The following is a 19,340-nucleotide window of genomic DNA, read 5'->3' as shown; positions in this document are numbered from 1 at the left end:
AAACATAAATTTGTTACAGTCTAGGGAAAATTCTTTTTTAAATGAACCTTGTTGCAGCCAATCCAGGGGATGGGTGAATAAAGAAGGCAAGCCAGCTCACCACAACCTCCTCACCTGAGACCACAACAGTTTGGAATATGGAATTGTAACAAATTGGGGAACATTGCCAGAGTTCTGGTCATAACACTACTTTGCCTAACAGTCACTATTTTCTGACTCTCTGGCATTCCAGCAAACTCTTTTACTTATATGATGGAAGACAAAATACTGATGTTGCTATTACAGCTTTTCACTACATTGTTTCATCCTCCTCTCAGCATCTCAACAGCATGTGACTGCCAATCGTTGTATACATCACATCATTAATATTTGTGTTCTCATTATACAGCAGCAGTAAATGTAATACCCTGGGAATGTCACATTCCTTCATATTGCAATAGTCCTCTATACCACGATTATTTGAAGAAATAGGCAGTTTGAAACAGTGACTCCTGGGGGATCAAGAATATCCTTTGGAAGTCTGGCTATGTTTTCCATTGACTGACATACAAACATTAGAACACATACTATATAGCCCACTGTTCCAGTCGATTTATGACAGAATGAAGCAGTGACATCTTGAAGTAGAGATTCTGATGCTAAGATAGTTTGAGAGGATGGGTCATGCTCCAATATCCAAATATCATTTGTGTTGCTTCTTATTGCATAATGTTGTTATCTATAGAAAAAAAATTATGGATTCATAGTAAATATAACATCAACCCTTGATAGAGGGAAGGAACAAATGGCTAAATGTGACGTACCATAAAAGTAACATAAACCAGTCATTTATAGCCTGGACATTCATGTAAATCTCAACTCATGATTGTTAGTCCTATCATACTGAGCACAGCTCATACTGCCATATTTCATGCAAAAGTCAATTATAGCTTTGTGTATTTTCTTATTGTCTGTCTCCCATATGTTACTGTCTGTCCTAGTGCTTCTATGCAGTGCTATCCCATTAGCTGAAGTTTGACTGGTGTAAGACTATTGACTTTATAGTTGAAGATGTTGCAGATGGGCCTTATTATATAAGGTAATGGTTCTGAAAGGGTTAATATTGGGAACTGCATTAAACTCCATCCATTCTAATGATAGTATACAGATGTGGGTGGAGATTTGTGAGCCTTGCTTGTGATCCCGATGGGGTCAGACTTGTCATCCTGGACTCCTGATTATCTGAGTAATTTTATATCTATCTAACCAATGTAACTTGTACATATTTCTATTGTACAATAAACTACATCTTGTTGTTAAAGACAAGTGACTTTTCTTGTTAAGACTACTACTGGTTAAAATTTATCACTCTTAACAAAACAGCCCGAGAACTAGTATAGAAAGGAGGATTGAGAGCTGTCTATAAGGGATTCCTCTCTCTTTCCATTGAGGATCTGGGGTAGACAGTATTGTGTTCAGTAGTCCCGTGTAGCTGATCACTGGGTATCAGGTAAGGCCACATGTAATTTTTGTGGACTAGAAGAATCAATATTTCTGTTTATTTTGAATGTTTTTGTATGCAGCCCCTATTTAGTTCCTTAAAGGTACTGCATTTAAATTTCTCGTTGCACTTCAGCCCCATGCTCAAAATCTTTGGTCACCTTGTGTGGATGGGATAGGCAGATCAGAGGATCCTTTTGTTGACCTGCTCCTGAGCATAGCCAAGGTGGCTGTAAACAGGTACAACAACATATGAATAGGTATAGGCCATTCAGTCCATTGAGCTTTCTCTACCATTTAATGCAATCATGGCTGATTGAACACCGATGCCTTTTGGCCACACTATTCCCATAACCCATTGTCATTGATTTTCAAAAACTAATCAACCTCTACTTTAAATATACTCAAAGACTGAGCTTCCACAGACTCAGCAACAGAGAATTCACAACCATCTGAGTAAAAAAAGTTATTCTATCTCAGTCCTAAAAAGCATCACCTTTATTTTAAAATTATGCTCTTTGTTTCTAGACTCTCCAATTTCAACCCTGTCTATCCCTTTAAGTATTTCATAGATCTTGAAGAGCCCATCTCTCGTTCTTTGAAACTCTAGAGAATGTAGGCCAAGTTTGCATAAACTTTCTTATAGGGTAGTTCTGTCATCCCAGGAACAAGTCTGGTGAACCCTCATTGTAGTCCCTCTATGACAAGAGTATCTTTCCTGATTTTAAGAGACCAAAACCACACTTAATATTCTAGGTGAGGTCTAACAGAGTTCCTATATAATTGAAGCAAGATTCACTACCTCTTCACTCTAATCATCTGTCAATAAAGGCTAATATTTCATAAGCCTTCCTAATAGCTTACCACATCTGCATTTTAGCCTTCAATGACTTATTGACAAGTGCCTTTACAAACCTACACTTTCTAACCTCTTACCACTTAAGAAATGCTCTGCAATCTGTTCTCTTTACCAAAGATAACGTTACATTTTTCCACATTATATTCCATCTGCCAAGTTCCTGTCCAATCAATAAACTCTCTAAATTCTCCTGAAAACATTTTGCAACTTCCTCACAGCACATAATTCTGCTTAGTTTTGTAGAATCTGCAAATTTGTAACTATTAGATTTGGTCTGCACATTCAAATCATTGTGAACAGCTGGGGCCCAAGCACTGATCCTTTTCTTACACCACTAATCGCAGTCTGCCACTGTAAAAATGACCATTTATTCCCGCTCTGTTTTCTGCCTGTTAGTTAATCCTTAATCTATGACAGTTCATTACTTCCTATTCCAAAATCTTTAATTTTGAAAAGCAAGCCTATTGAAAATCCAAATATACTTCATCCATCAACTCCAATTTATCAATTTTATTAGTAGCATCTTCAAAGAATTACAGTAACAGTGTCAAACATGTTTTTCCATCGCAAATCCATACTGACTATGGCCCAATCATATCATTTTTATTTAAGCGTTGATTTCTCACAACTTTTGTGATAAACTCTGCATTTTCCTTGCTATTGATAGGGCTGACTGGTCTGAAATTCCCTGGTTTTACCTTTTATAAATAGTGGTGTGATATTTACATGCTTCCAAAATGCAGGAAATATTCCAGAATCAACGTAATTTTGGAAATTGTTATCGATGTATTGACTATCTTTATAGTCACGTCCCTCAACAATCTGAGATGTAGACTATCTGGTTCTCGGAACTTATCAATTTTTAGCCCCATTAATTTCTCCTGTAAAATCTTCTTACTAATCCTAATTTCCTTCAACTCATCATTCTCCTTAATCATTTGGATTTCTAATTCTGGGAGATTTCTTGTGTATCTTCCTCAAGGAAAGCAGGCACAAACTAATAATTTAATAATTGCCATTATAAATTCTTTTGACTCTACCTGCAATGGACACATACGTGTTTTAAGAAATGTTTCTTTTTTATGTAGCAGTAGAAGCTTTTACAGTCCATTTTCATATTTTTTGTTAGATTGTATTTGTATTCTATTTTTCCTTCCCTCTTCAGTTTCCTGGTCTTCCTTTGCTGTACTGTAAAATCTTCCCAATCCTCACTTTTTGTACTGTGTCTGGCCATGTTATGAATGTTTTCTTTAAACTTATACAATCATTGACGTCCTTTCTCAGCAACAGTTGACTGACCTTTCTTTGAGTTTGACATATTAAAGGAATGTATAGTTGCTGTAAGAAATGCAATAGCTCTTAAATAAAAATAGAAAGTGCAAGAGAAACTCAGCAAATCTGAAAGCATCTGTAGAGAGAGAAAGAAAGTTAACATTTTACGTGCAATATGACTCTTCTTCAAATCTGAAAGGGGCAGAAAAATGGTGTTTTTTATGCGTTGACAGAGGGGGAGAAGAAATGAGTGGAACAGATACTGGATGTGCTCAGAGGAAAAGACAAAGGCGGTGTTAATGGTGAGAAAGCAGAAATAAAAATGTAGAATAGGCATAAATGAAGGTGTGAAAAGAAGAAAATAAGTCTGATTTACTGATACCTAGGTCAACAAGACACAAACAAGACATGGTTAGGGCAGGTGGCATTGGAATGCTGTAAGAAAAGTGGAAGACAGAGGTCATGCTCTGAAGTCATGGAACTTGATATTTAGTCCTAAATGCTGCAAAATGTCTTTGCAGAAAATGAGTTGCTGTTATTCCAACTTGCTTGAGCATATTGGCCACCTCTTGTTACATATTGTTTGGGTTTGCACATGTGCAAATGGATTTGGCCATAACTTCCACGCTGGAAAGGAAGGGCTCCAAACTCTCCCGGGCTCAGCGTAATATTGCTGCTGGATTCTTCCATGCTGCTTGCGATTGCTATTAGTATTTTGGGCAATCTTCCCACTCCATCGAATATTTATTTGTCCATAAGATCACCATTCTTCTAAACACTATTGAAGTGCTGGGAAGGGGGTGAAGAGAAGTGAGAAGTGCATAATTACTCCATCTTCAGCTCATACATGAGAAAATTGTGAGATCAAGCAGAGGTGGGGTGTAAACAGTAGGATTAGGTACATTATCAGCTAGGGGGTAAAGCAGACCAGAAGCATGTCACGTAGTTGTGAACAGATTGGACTTCAAAAGATTCCGATTCCATTATAATGAAATCTGAGTATTGAAGGAATGGTCCACAGATTTGAAGATAGTACAAAGATTTGTATGAGTTTTAGGAGGATTCAGGTCACAGCATAGAGCAGAATGGTGGAATCCTAAGTGATTATAATGGTCTGTGGACTAGTTTTTAGTCACTTAAATGGGGTTACAGAGGAATGTTCCATATTTTGTTTTCCTGTCTTGGCTTTTTAAAATCAAAATCTCTGTCCTCTGATTTCTTATTTACATACTACCCATCATCTCAAAGCACAGCATTCATGTTTACGCACATGGGCAATTTCCACCTCTACCTCACTAGTACTATTCTGGACTCCTCCACTGTTGCTCAGTGCAGACTGCTAAGTAGACGTTTAATTCCTTTAATTGAATGTTGGGAATAATTAAACCATTGTTTTTGGTCCCCGATCCAAGCTCAGTTTCTTTGTTAGCCACAGTTGACAAACTGAGAGCAGAGCGGGTTGCTGGATGTGGATTGGCCTGAAAGTAGAGATAGATGTACTTATTAAAAATATTCCTTTATTCAGCTTTCTGGGTGTGCCTTCAGCTGCTTCAGCTCAAGTTCTGGAGTTCTTCTCCCCCCAGTTCAACTTTCCACCTCAAAATCTTTCTTTTTGGCCAAATGTTTTGCCATCTTACCTATAATGAGGCTCAGTGTCAATCTCTTTTTAATAGTTTGTTGCCATGCAGTGTCTTGGGACATTCTTTATTACCTTAAAAATGCTACATTCCATATGTGGACATTCAAATCTCTGTCAAATTTTTAAACTTTATCATTTAGTAAAAAAGGTCTTCTTTGCTGTTCCTACAACGCTGAATGGCCTCACATTTCTTCATGTTATAGAATGTAGAACAGGCCCTTCAACCATCTGCCACCTTATTGCCCATTCTGTTACTTACATATATTCGTTTGCAGCTTTTTTGTGTTCTCCCATTGTATTAGCACCTTCCTAGCTTTATATTGTTATGATATTTAGATGCATTACTCTCAATGCCTTCATCTAGATATTTTTCAAATCAAACTGTTCAGAGATGTTATGACACATCTCTGGAGCAGGTGGGACTTGAGATAGGAATGCTACCACTGAGCCACAGAAATCCCAATACCTTCATATACATTATTTGTATATATTGTGAAATGCTAAGACTCCAAAACTGATTCAGTAAATTCGGTAAATAAGGTAGGCTCCTGCCATTCATAAACCAGCAATTGTTCAAAAATAATTATATAGATATGTGGCGCTAGAATTTAAATTAAAACTTCTTACTATTTAAAAGTGTACAATTACCACAGCAAGTTCCCACAATATACCAAAAGAAAACACAAGATGGTGCTCTGAGCAAACTGTTGTGTACAACTGTATCAGCCTAGGTCAGAGTGTTGGCCTTCAGTTCTCTACTGAATGCAGGCACTTATCTGAGAAGCTGTGATTGTAGCTAAACATTAGTAGGTGACCCCAATTGTGACTTCATGATGGAGGAAAGGTTACAGATGAAGTAGCTAAAAAATGTTTGGTCCTAGAACACTGTCTTGATGAACACCTGTAGCAATGTCCGAGGGCCTGAGATAATTCTCGTCCCATAGCCACAACTACATTCTTTCTGCCTAGTAAAACCAATAGAGAATCATCCCTCTGATTTCCAGAGATTTCGTTTTTGTTTGTGCCTCCAGCTGCTGGAATCAGTCGAGTGCAACCTTGGGAAGTACGTTGCAACTCACATCTGGAATTCAGTTCTTTTGTCCAGAAGTAGAAGAAGGCTTTAATGAGGTCACAAGTCAAATTGTACATGGAAGCCAAACTGGTATTGATAAGCAGGTTATTGATTGGTAGGTGACATTCAATATCAATGTTAATGACACTTTCCATCACTTTGCGACTGTTTGAGAGTAGACAGATGGGGCAGTAATTGATCTGAAGTTAACACTATAATGATTGTGAATCTCAATATCTATGGTTTTTTTGGCAATTTTCATTTCAAAAGTGCTACATGCAGTGCAAGTTGTTTTTGGATTAGTAATTTATAAGGAATTGAAGAGCTTCTAATGCAACATTTGAAGTTGCACAGCCAGACTACAACGTCTGAAAGCACAAGGCCAGTGATTGTGAAGTTAATGTGCCAGAATTAGCAATGAAGTATCAGGAGATTGGGAATTGTGTACTATAACAATTTAGGCAAATGCATTTGTCGGTCATGTGACCTCTGCTGTAATCCTTTTGTTTAAGGCTGAGTACCAATAAAACATACCATGTGAAACATTGTGTCAGAAGTGTACAGATGAAATTGCATGGCTTTTCAGAGCTGGCATAGAGCCAGCTGCTTTGAGAAGCTGCATGGAAGAATTAGAACTGTAGACCACAACTTTGAAGCGAGTGAGTCAGAATAGCTGTGAAGTTTAAATGGAAGGGGATATTTGATAAGAATTGTGTCTTTTTCCAATGGCAAAATTATAAATTTGCAACAGAATTAAACAAAAAGACCTAAACAAATAAGAGTAGCAACTTTGTTGACAGTGTTGGGTGTGCTACGAGCTGCTAAGCAAGTTGTTGGAGCTGAGGTCATACCTCCTACATTCACATCGAAATGATTTTCACAGAGTGTTTAGAATTCTCTCCGTCAATAGCTGGTGGAAGCTAGTCGTTGAATATTTTAATTCTTGATTGGCAACGCATTGAAAAGTTATTTTGGTGGGTGGCAATGTGCAGTTGAGATTACAATCTTATCAGCTATGATTTTACTGATAGGCAGATTTTCACAATTTTTACACCTTTCATCCCAACCTCAAGTTCACCTGGACCACTTTCAATAACTCCCTCTCATTCATGGACCTCTTCGTCTCCATCTCTGGTAATCGCCTCAACACTGACATCTATTACAAGCCCGCTGACTCCCACAGCTACCTGGACTACACCTCCTCTCACTTACCCTCCTGCAAGAATGCGATCCCCTACTCCCAATTCCTCCGTCTCCGCTGCAACTGCTCCCAAGATGGGGCGTTCCACTCCTGAACATCTCAGATGTCCTCCTATTTCAAGCACCGCAACATCCCCCCTATGGTGATTAAAAATGCCCTCAACCACATCTCTTGCTTTTCCCACACTCTGCCCTCAAACCCCCTCCCCCCCAACAAAAATAAAGACAGAGCTCCCCGGTCCTCACCTACCACCCCACCAACATTCGCAAGCAGTGTATCATCCTCTGCCATTTCCGCCACCTACAATCTGACCCCACGACCAAAGAGATATTTCCCTTCCCACCCCTAGCTGCCTTTCGTAGGGACCACTCCCTCTGCGACTCCCTCGTCCACTCCACACTCCCCACTAGCCCCACCACATTCGGCACCTTTCCCTGCAACTGCAAGAGGTGCTAACACATGCCCCTACTCCTCCCCCCTCACCTCCATCCAAGGCCCAAAGCAAACTTTCCGTATCCAACAGGGGTTCACCTGTACATCCTCCAACCTGATCTACTGTATCCGTTGCTGGCCTCTTCTACATCAGTGAGACCAAGCGGGGACCATTTCGTGGAGTATCTATACTCTGTGCACGATAATCGACAACACCTTCTGGTTGCTAACCATTTTAACTCCTCCTCCCACTCCCTTGATGACATGTCCATCCTGGGCCCTTCTGCAGGGCCACAATGACGCCACACTCAAACTGGAGGAGGAACACCTCATTTTCCACCTTGGGAGCCTACAGCTCGATGGCCTGAACATGGAATTCACCAGTTGTAAAATCTCCCCACCCCCAGCCTCATGCCACATCCAAACTTCCCTCTTATCCCCTCCTCCTTGACGTGACACAACCTGTTCGTCTTCTTTCCCATCTATCTGCCCCACCTTTTCAACCAACTAATCCCCTCTACCCACTACGTGCATCCACCTATCACCATCCCATCTATCTTCCCCAGCCTCACCCATCCTCCCTCTTGCCTCCTTGACCTGACACAATTTCTCCATCTTCTCTCCCACTTATCTGCCCTACCACTCCCTACCTGCATCCAGCTATCACCATCCCACCTACCTTCTCCTAGCCCACTCCTCCTGTCTATTTATTTCCCAGCTCCCTTATCCCTCCCCAGCTCTGAAGAAGGGTCCCAACCCAAAATGTCAGCTTTCCTGCTCCTCTGATGCTGCCTGGCCTGCTGTGTTCCTCCAGCTCCACACTGTATTGACTCTGACTCCAGAATCTGCAGTTCTTGCTATCTTTGCAGAGCTCTTACTGCCACATCCCAACCATTGCAGAAATGTTGCCATAACTTGCTACAAGAAAGGTCTTTTAATGTCTTTCAATGAAAGAGGGGATACTTGAAAAACTACATTTGTACATTGTGTTCTCTGAGTTGCCATAGTCATGTAATCTCTACTGTCATGCTTTGACTTTAGAATGAGTAGGCATTGACCATGACAAGAAACAATCTTATCAAAATCCTATGGAGAGGAAACCTCATTTAACTTATGAGCTGAAAACAGCCTGCCACGCTGATTGTTTGCAGACTCCTGGCATGCAGATTGAGTCAGAATCAAAGTTTGGCATGCTATTTGCGTTAGGCATGTCGTCGCCACAGACATCAGCATCTGATTATATAGGATGTCAGTGTCTAACTTTGATCATCACTTTAAGAACTTTTCATTTTGACACCATCCCCCATAAGAAGCATGAATTCCAACCCTTTCTGAGAGAAGCTGGAAGAATTTGTTTACAATGTGTTTCTTGACCCATATATTAAATTTGAAACAATACCAATTTTAAAATCATTATACTTAAATATTCTTAATTGTTTTAGCAACTCTTTTTCTGTTATTTATAAGAAAGAACTGAAAAATTAATAGATATTGATGGAAACAAGTAGCACTTGCTAAAAGGATGGTGCTGTCATTGAAGTTTAAAGGTAGAGTCTAATTAAAGTCTTGGGAGCATATTTCATCAAAATATCTGATTAAATATGTTAAATAATATTGCACAGATGCAGGTTAAAGCATAAAATATATTTCTCTGTTCTGGTTCAAGGATCATCATAACCTGAAACATTAACTCTGTTTCTCAGTTTGGATGTAGACTGAGATGTAAGGAATTGGCCTTTATTAAATTTTTCATTTTAGAATAAGCATACTATTACTTACTAAGAAAGCATAAGACTACTTCAGTAAAGAAACTGTTCTTTGTCTCTGAGCAACTACACACCACAGTCATAGAAGCATCTGGGTCATTTGGATCAGACTTCCATGTTAACATTCCAAGTTGGTAGGATGGCTGATGTAACCTATTATCTTTGCAAGTATTTAGAAGGTGTTCCTGTTATAATGGAAACTAACCTTGAGCTGGGAGCTTGGCAGAGAGAGAGATGATTGTCCTGTAATTTTGGTACCTATCCTGTGTTCATTTAATAAAAGAATTACATTGGGTGGTTGGCAACCCATAGGAATCGGAGTATATCGATAAGTGGTAGGAGACTGGGGCAGTCTTCATTAAGAAGTGGTGCTTGCCAAGCAGTTGCTTCTCCAGAAGGAAAACAGACCAAAAAAGGAGGACAAAGTCCCGGAGGAGCATTGCCAAATGCTTTGGAGACAAATGCTGCCTTTGCAATTGTAATAAGATCAAAACATTCTGTGTCAAATGTCTGCTTGTTCTCTGGTATCAGAGATCGTACACTATTTTTCTGGCTAAGTAACTAATGTATCATTATCTAAATTGCTACTTTGTAATAAATACAAAATATAGTGTCTTGAAATTATTTACAAATAACCGACTATATATTTTAGGTAGCTGTTGTCCAAAATCTAAAATCTCACAGATCTGCTGAGTATTTTCAGCATTTCCTGTTTTCATATCACATGCCCAGCATCTGCAGTATTTTTAAAAGTTTTTGCCTACACAATCACATATTTACAGTAAAAATAGATTGTCTGCCCTTGTTAGTATTCAGATTTCTTAGAATGTGTATGGGTGAGGGAAAATTTTATTTCTTTGCTGACGGCCAGTAGGGAAAGGAAAGCTACCTTCTAAGGATCAAATAAAAATATTAGCTTCACTGTCTCTGGGGCAATTTCATTAAATTTTTATTCAAGTTCTAATATTGAAGATATCAATACCTCCCGCAGGCTTTTGACATGGAAGAATTTCTGGCTCACCATGATAATATCAGAGGAAATCAGTATGTATAGATTAAAATTGCACCTTTTGTGCCTCATTCATATCTGTACATATTGGATTTTGTGAGGCCGATTGTCTCTCAAGTTTTGCATTCCTCAAACAGCAATAAACATGGGAAATGGGATGTCTCATGTAAGAGAAGGGGCTATAGAATAACTTCTAGGGTAAATAAAATAAATAAATATGAATCCTGAAAAGATACTGTGAACAAGGAGGCCATTCAGCCCCTCATACCAATAATGGATCTTATTTATTAAAGTTATTTTAATGAATATGTCTGAATTAGCAGCCCATTCTTTGTAGAGAAGTGTAGGAGTAAGAACAATATTCTTGACAACAATATTAAGCTTTTAACTTACTTGAATTATCAGAACTGGGGAGCAGAAGTTTGGCTATTCATTGAGAGCATGGTTAGGCCTGCAGCCTAACCCTTTAACTTGACTTTGCTCCATGTTCCTTAATATGCTTGTTTAACAAAAATCTCTTAACAATTGATCATACATCAATTGCTATTGATAAAGAGAGAGTTTCAAACTTTGATCATCCTTTACATTTCAAAGTATTTTTTAATTTCCAGCTGAAGTATCTGGCTGTAATTTTTAGAACATGCCCTGGTCTTAGTTACCCAACAAGCATAAATAATTTCTCTCCTGTTTCTTATCTGTTTTCTTTACTACCTTGAAAATCTGGACTAAAGCTTCCCCTAACCTATTTTTGCCATGTCGGCAAAATCTTCCAAATGAAAGGATGAACAAGTAAGATTATTCTTATAATTTTTCTGAAAGAAGAATTTGACTATTTTCATTGTGCTCTTGTTTTTAACCAGGTTCTATATCCAATCTACTTAATAAAACTGAAAGGCACTCTCACAAAAGAAATCAATGCCATTTTCCTTTGCTTTAATGTGTTTTAAATTTTGATTTGGCATCTTACTGGAGGCTGCGTCGTTTGTAGAAATGCCAAATTCTAAATATATTGACGTTAAGGTAGGCTTACTTTACCCAAGACAATACGTCATCATAGATGCTATACAATAGCATAACAAGCCAATTCCATTAGGAATCTGGGAGAAGTGCTACATCAACAGTTTGCCAGAGACCCGTGAAATCAACATTCATAGAACATAGAACATAGAACATTACAGCGCAGTACAGGCCCTTCGGCCCTCGATGTTGCGCCGACCTATGAAACCAATCTGAAGCCCATCTAACCTAAACTATTCCATTATCATCCATATGTTTATCCAATGACCATTTAAATGCCCTTAAAGTGGGCGAGTCTACTATTTTTGCAGGCAGGGCATTCCACGCCCTTACTACTCTCTGAGTAAAGAACCTACCTCTGACATCTGTCCTATATCTATCACCCCTCAATTTAAAGCTATGTCCCCTCGTACTAGCCATCACCATCCGAGGAAAAAGGCTCCCACTGTCCACCCTATCTAATCCTCTGATCATCTTGTATGTCTCTATCAAGTCACCTCTTAACCTTCTTCTCTCTAACGAAAACAGCCTCAAAACCCTCAGCCTTTCCTCATAAGACCTTCCCTCCATTCCAGGCAACATCCTGGTAAATCTCCTCTGCACCCTTTCCAATGCTTCCACATCCTTCCTATAATGCGGTGACCAGAACTGTACGCAATACTCCAAGTGCGGCCGCGCCAGAGTTTTGTACAGCTGCAACATGACCTCATGGCTCCGAAACTCAATCCCTCTACCAATAAAACCTAACATACTGTACACCTTCTTAACAACGCTATCAACCTGGGTGGCAACTTTCAGTGATCTATGCACATGGACACCGAGATCTTTCTGCTCATCCACACTACCAAGAATCTTACCATTAGCCCAGTACTCTGTATTCCTGTTACTCCTTCCAAAGTGAATCACCTCACACTTTTCCGCATTAAACTCCATTTGCCACCTCTCAGCCCAGCTCTGCAGCTTATCTATGTCCCTCTGTAACCTGCAACATCCTTCCGCACTATCCACAACTCCACCGACTTTGGTGTCATCCGCAAATTTACTAACCCATCCTTCTACGCCCTCATCCAGGTCATTTATAAAAATGACAAACAGCAGTGGCCCCAAAACAGATCCTTGAGATACACCACTAGTAACTGAACTCCAGGATGAACATTTCCCATCAACCACCACCCTCTGTCTTCTTCCAGCTAGCCAATTTCTGATCCAAACCGCTAAATCACCCTCAATCCCATGCCTCCGTATTTTCTGCAATAGCCTACCATGGGGAACCTTATCAAACGCTTTACTGAAATCCAAATACACCACATCAACCGCTTTACCCTCATCCACCTGTTTGGTCACCTTCTCGAAGAACTCAATAAGGTTTGTGAGGCACGACCTACCCTTCACAAAACTGTGTTGACTATCCCTAATCAAATTATTCCTTTCTAGATGATTATAAATCCTATCTCTTATAATCCTTTCCAACACTTTACCCACAACCGAAGTAAGGCTCACTGGTCTATAATTACCAGGGTTGTCTCTACTCCCCTTCTTGAACAAGGGGACAACATTTGCTAGTCTCCAGTCTTCTGGCACTATTCCTGAAGACAATGACGACATAAAGATCAAAGCCAAAGGCTCTGCAATCTCCTCTCTAGCTTCCCAGAGAATCCTAGGATAAATCCCATCCGGCCCAGGGGACTTATCTATTTTCACACCTTCCAGAATTGCTAACACCTCCTCCTTATGAACCTCAATCCCGTCTAGTCTAATAGACTGTATCTCAGTATTCTCCTCGACTACATTATCTTTTTCCTGTGTGAATACTGACGAAAAATATTCATTTAGCACCTCTCCTATCTCTTCGGACTCCACGCACAACTTCCCACTACTGTCCTTGACCGGCCCCAATCTTACTCTAGTCATTCTTTTATTCCTGACATACCTATAGAAAGCTTTAGGGTTTTCCTTGATCCTACCTGCTAAAGACTTCTCATGTCCCGTCCTGGCTCTCTTTAGGTCCTTCCTGGCTAACTTGTAACTCTCAAGCGCCCTCACTGAGCCTTCACGCCTCATCTCTACATAAGCCTCCTTCTTCCTCTTGACAAGAAATTCAACTTCTTTAGTAAACCACGGTTCCCTCGCTCGACCACTTCTTCCCTGCCTGACAGGTACATACTTCTCAAGGACACGCAGTAGCTGTTCCTTGAACAAGCTCCACATTTCAATTGTGCCCAGCCCCTGCAGTTTCCTTCTCCATCCTATGCATCCTAAATCTTGCCTCATCACCTCATAGTTGCCTTTCCCCCAGCTATAACTCTTGCCCTGCTTTAAAAACCGATCCCTTTCCATCGCTAAAGTAAACGTAACCGAATTGTGGTCACTATCACCAAAGTACTCTCCTACCTCCAAATCTAACACCTGGCCTGGTTCATTACCCAGTACCAAATCCAATGTGGCCTCGCCTCTTGTTGGCCTATCTACATACTGTGTCAGGAAACCCTCCTGCACACATTGGACAAAAACTGACCCATCTGAAGTACTCGAACTATAGCGTTTCCAGTCAATATTTGGAAAGTTAAAGTCCCCCATAACAACTACCCTGTTACTTTCGCTCCTATCCAGAATCATTTTTACAATCTTTTCCTCTACATCTCTGGAACTTTTCGGAGGCCTATAGAAAACTCCCAACAGGGTGACCTCTCCTTTCCTGGTTCTAACCTCAGCCCATGCTACCTCAGTAGACGAGTTGTCATCAAACGTCCTTTCTGCCACCGTAATACTGTCCTTAACTAACAATGCCACACCTCCCCCTCTTTTACCACCTTCCCTGATCTTACTGAAACATCTAAACCCCGGAACCTGCAACAACCATTCCTGTCCCTGCTCTATCCATGTCTCCGAAATGGCCACAACATCGAAGTCCCAGGTACCAACCCATGCTGCAAGTTCACCCACCTTATTCCGGATGCTCCTGGCATTGAAGTAGACACACTTCAAACCACCTTCCTGCCTGCCGGTACACTCCTGCAACCTTGAAACCTTATTTATGACCTCACTACTCTCAACCTCCTGTACACTGGAGCTACAATTCAGGTTCCCACCCCTCTGTTGAATTAGTTTAAACCCTCCCGAAGAGCATTAGCAAATTTCCCCCCCAGGATATTGGTACCCCTCTGGTTCAGGTGTAGACCATCCCGTTTGTAGAGGTCCCACCTACCCGAGAATGAGCCCCAATTATCCAGGTATCTGAATCCCTCCCTCCTGCACCATCCCTGTAGCCATGTGTTCAACTGCTCTCTCTCCCTATTCCTCGCCTCGCTAGCACGTGGCACGGGTAACAAACCAGAGATAACAACTCTGTTTGTTCTAGCTCTAAGCTTCCACCCTAGCTCCTTGAATTTCTGCCTTACGTCCCCATCCCTTTTCCTACCTGTGTCGTTGGTGCCTATGTGGACCACGACTTGGGGCTGCTCCCCCTCCCCCTTAAGGATCCCGAAAACACGATCCGAGACATCACGGACCCTGGCACCTGGGAGGCAACACACCAACCGCGAGTCTCTCTCGTTCCCACAGAATCTCCTATCTGTCCCCCTAACTATGGAGTCCCCAATGACTAATGCTCTCCTCCTCTCCCCTCTTCCCTTCTGAGCAACAGGCACAGACTCTGTGCCAGAGACCTGTACCCCATGGCTTACCCCTGGTAAGTCGTCCCCCCCAACAGTATCCAAAACGGTATACTTGTTTTTGAGGGGAATGGCCACAGGGGATCCCTGCACTGTCTGCCTGTTCCCTTTCCGTCCCCTGACTGTAACCCATCTACTTTTTTCCTGCAGCAGACATTACACTGATTTCAAAGAATGTTCAGTTGAAGATTTGATCTCCAAAAATCTCTGAAATTTAAACAATCTACAGATGTATTGAGAGTCCAGAGATTTTGGCTTTGAATTTATAACTTTATATGTTTCAGATTCCCATTTATAGTGCACAGAAAAGGATATACATACTGCAAGCAAGGTGACTGTGTAATTTTCTATTTAGTAAGTTCTCAGTGTTGCATGTTTGAGCTCTTTATTTTCATGGGTTCAGCACCATCTCTAGGTGAGTTGTAAATCCTTTAGTTGAGTTTCAATACTGTAAATGAATCTTTGCTCCTGTGGCTTAGCATGCATCCTTGTTCAGTGAGTTTCACTTAAGCAAGTAAGCCTGCACTCTCCCTTTTTGCTTGAAATTCTTTTGCTTGGTAATATCCAGGTAACTGGAGAATGCCTTCTGAGCTATTTTTACTTTGGTTCAGATTATTCTTTTACTTCCAAGGTCAATGTAATATATAACAATACATTAGACCATTATCTGCGGCTTAAATTTGAACTTTGTTCCTAATCAGGAGGAGGCAATGGCCTAGTGGTGTTATTGCTAGACTATTAATCAAGGGACTCAAGCAATATTTCGAAGCCACGGGTTCAAATCCTGCCATGGCAGATTGTGAAATTTGAATTCACTAAAAATCTGGAATTAAGAGTTTAGTGATGATCGTGGAACAGTTGTCAACTATTGGAAGAACTCAACTGGTTCACTAATGTCCTTTGGGGAAGGCAACTGAAATCCTTACCTGGTCTGACCTGCATGTGACTCCAGACCCACAGCAATGTGGTTGACTCTTAACTGCTGTTGGGAAATTAGGGATGAGCAACGAATGTGATCTTAACCAAAATTAAATATGATCTGGAGGTGCCGGTGTTGGACTGGGATGAACAATGTCAGAAATCACACAACACCAGGTTTAGTCCAGTTGATGAAGGGGCTAAGCTCCGAAAGCTTGTGTTTTCAAATAAACCTGTTGGACTATAACCCAGTGTCATGTGATTTCTGACAGATTAAATGGGTATGGATATTAGGTGAAGATTAAATCTGCAATAACTTGTTATTTACTGCCACAGGTCACACATTAAACAATGAAAAGTCAACTTATACCTGTGGAGCAGCACTCAAACTAAATATTTACTATCTTTCAAACAGGAGGGCGGTAAAGAAAATTGGGAAAAAAATGATTCAGGATCCAAGTTTATGGAGGAACTTTAAAATAGGTGGGGTTTTGTAACCATGATTCACAGTAGAATTGTAAACAATTATTCATTTAATTTTAACATAAGTAATTATGTTTAAAAAAGCAACGGACGGCAGCAATGAACCATATATAACACTATATACATTGGGTGAAATGTCAGTACAAAAACATCATCCTAACTTTCTCCTTTGGATATTTCTACTTCCTGTTTTCATTTTAGATTGAAATGCCATATCATACAAGGTTACGGGTCAAGTGCTGGAAATTGGCATTGGACTGGATGCTTGATGACTGGCATGCACAGAATTGGCTGAAGGGCCTTGTTCTATGTTGTAAAAACTCTATGAGTATATACAGCTTCTACAATTTATGTGTATTGGCTTGAAACCAAGCTCAGAGAATTTCTAACTATTTGTGGTTAGGTACAAATGAATTATTAAAGATTAGTTAATAATGATACTAATTTTGTACATGTACAGGGCATGTTTTTGCAATAAATTACTTTACTTTTAACAGCTTGTGGTTAAGAATAGCAGATATAGATGGGCTGCAAAATTGTAAAAAACAATGAGGTGATCAGCACCCTGACATTAAATTTATCATTTGTGATACAATATAGATTAACGTTGTGTTCTTAATAGACACAAATCATTGTCACTGGTTTTGAAAAGATGATGCAACTAAAGTTTAGAAAATGACCAATATCTTTATGTTTCATAACTTGTTCACTTGAAGAAAGTTGGATCCATTTTTAGGGTAAAACTACATAGCATTTCTGATTGCAAAGGTTGAGTCAAATAACCAGAATCCATTGTTATGTGAAGGCTGTTATACCCTGGTTAATACATGGGTGGTTTAGATGGTCTCCCAACCTTTGCAATAGGCAAGCTTTCTTTACATTATTCTGCCAAAATGAAAACTGAAACATCTATTAGCTGTTTGAAACCATTAAAAATTCCTAAAATAAGGAAGGTCAGCCTTAAGGAAACCGATAAGACTAAAAGAGGTGTGTTTGAGCAGCCAAATGTGTAGCAAGATGAAGAAAAGACCAGAAAACATTTACTGCACTGGATGAACCTCTCTCCAAATATAACTGTTGACCAATTATTTAGAATCTGCAATGCTTCGACATCTGCGATGACTTACAGTGAGACAATGGTGTAGCGGTAGTGTCTCTGAACTAGTAATCTACAAGCCAAAGCCAATACCTTGGGGATCAGGTTCAAAACATGGCAGTTTGTGAAATTTAAGTTCAATCAATTAATAAACAAAAATCTGGAATTTAAAGCTACTGAACATTGTCATCGATTGTTGGAAAGATCCATCTTGTTCTCTTATGCCCTTTAGGGAAGGAAATCTGCTCTCCTAGATCATGGCTTTGCCTATATGTGATTCCAGAGCCGCAATAATGTGTTTGACTCTTAATCACCTTCTGAAATAACGCAGCAAGCCATTCAGTCAATACCAAACTGCCAAATCAAAATCAAAAAGGAAAATAAAAGCAGACTAAACAACATATATTTTTACCCAACCTTCATGTTCTAAACAAGAATGACACTCTCGGAAATAATATGATATTTTGGCAACGAGAGATGGGATTGTGGATCCTATTGAGGGTTGGAAGAGTTTCCAGCTAACCAACTGAAGGACTTGTGAGCGTAACTTGTTTGGGAAAAAGATTTTGAAATTCTAGACTAAATTTGGGTTATATAAATTCGTCATCTGACAAAGACGGCTGTACTCACATGAATTGTTGGGGAATTCTTGAAATGGTTAGAGTTTTTTTTATAACTAACAATTCCCTCAAAGATCATTATAATCCACTTATTAACTGTAGGCTGTGTGGGAAAGGAAAAGGGTGATGTTTTGACTGCAGTCTCGGATGTGTAAGACGCACTCAACAATGTTCTAGCCCCAATAAAGCCACAAGGTACACTACTAAATGACATTTTGATTAAACTTGAGTAGCACCATAGCCTCGAGCCTTTGGTGACTTCAGAAAGGTATTGTTTTGGAACAAGGATCAGCTTTCCAATGAGGTTATAAAAGAGTTAATTTTGGACTTCAGCATCTGTCAATTCAATGCAATTTTGGAGCATTTCAAAAAAGAGCATTGCATGACAGATGTAATTCCAGTTTAAAAAGTGAACGCATTCACAGTAAGTTGATGGTAATGCCAAAGTTGAATTTCGATGTAGCTTTATGGTCACACGTGACTTAAGATCAGTTAAGTTAACAGCAATCAGTTGCCTGCTGAAATAAATAAATTGCAGATGAGCAAGGCATCAACAATAACTGGTGGTTATGACATACACATTTCTTATGAGAGAATAAGAAGAGGCCAAAGGGTGGTAACAATAGTACAACATAGTCCTGTTGCCAGTTCTCAGGTCAAAACTGAGCACAGAATTGTCTGTTTATGAAGTCAGAATACTATAGATGCAAAAAGAAAGTGCATTTTTCTAAGACATGTCACAGTAAGGTCAATGGAGAAAACACTGACAGAAGGAAACATCATTTGCATATGGTTGTCAACCAGTA

The 19,340-nt window shown here is 39.9% G+C and overlaps 1 protein-coding gene across 1 annotated transcript in view; it reads left to right on the top strand.

The window, feature by feature from the left end:
• The window catches only part of LOC125486040 (adenosine receptor A1-like), a 97,757-nt gene that overhangs the window by 22,691 nt on the left and 55,726 nt on the right, over nt 1-19,340 (top strand). Inside the window, exons 4-5 of the mRNA XM_048611835.1 lie at nt 15,702-15,748; nt 16,751-16,828. Coding sequence (XP_048467792.1) covers nt 15,702-15,748; nt 16,751-16,828 — 125 coding nt within the window. The remainder of the gene's footprint in view (nt 1-15,701; nt 15,749-16,750; nt 16,829-19,340) is intronic.

The sequence above is a fragment of the Rhincodon typus genome, chromosome 25 (genome assembly GCF_021869965.1).
Source record: "Rhincodon typus isolate 14 chromosome 25, sRhiTyp1.1, whole genome shotgun sequence".
NCBI classification, from domain to species: Eukaryota; Metazoa; Chordata; class Chondrichthyes; order Orectolobiformes; family Rhincodontidae; genus Rhincodon; species Rhincodon typus.
The sequence above is the reverse complement of the archived record's forward strand: the minus strand, read 5'-3'. Positions and strand labels throughout refer to the sequence as shown.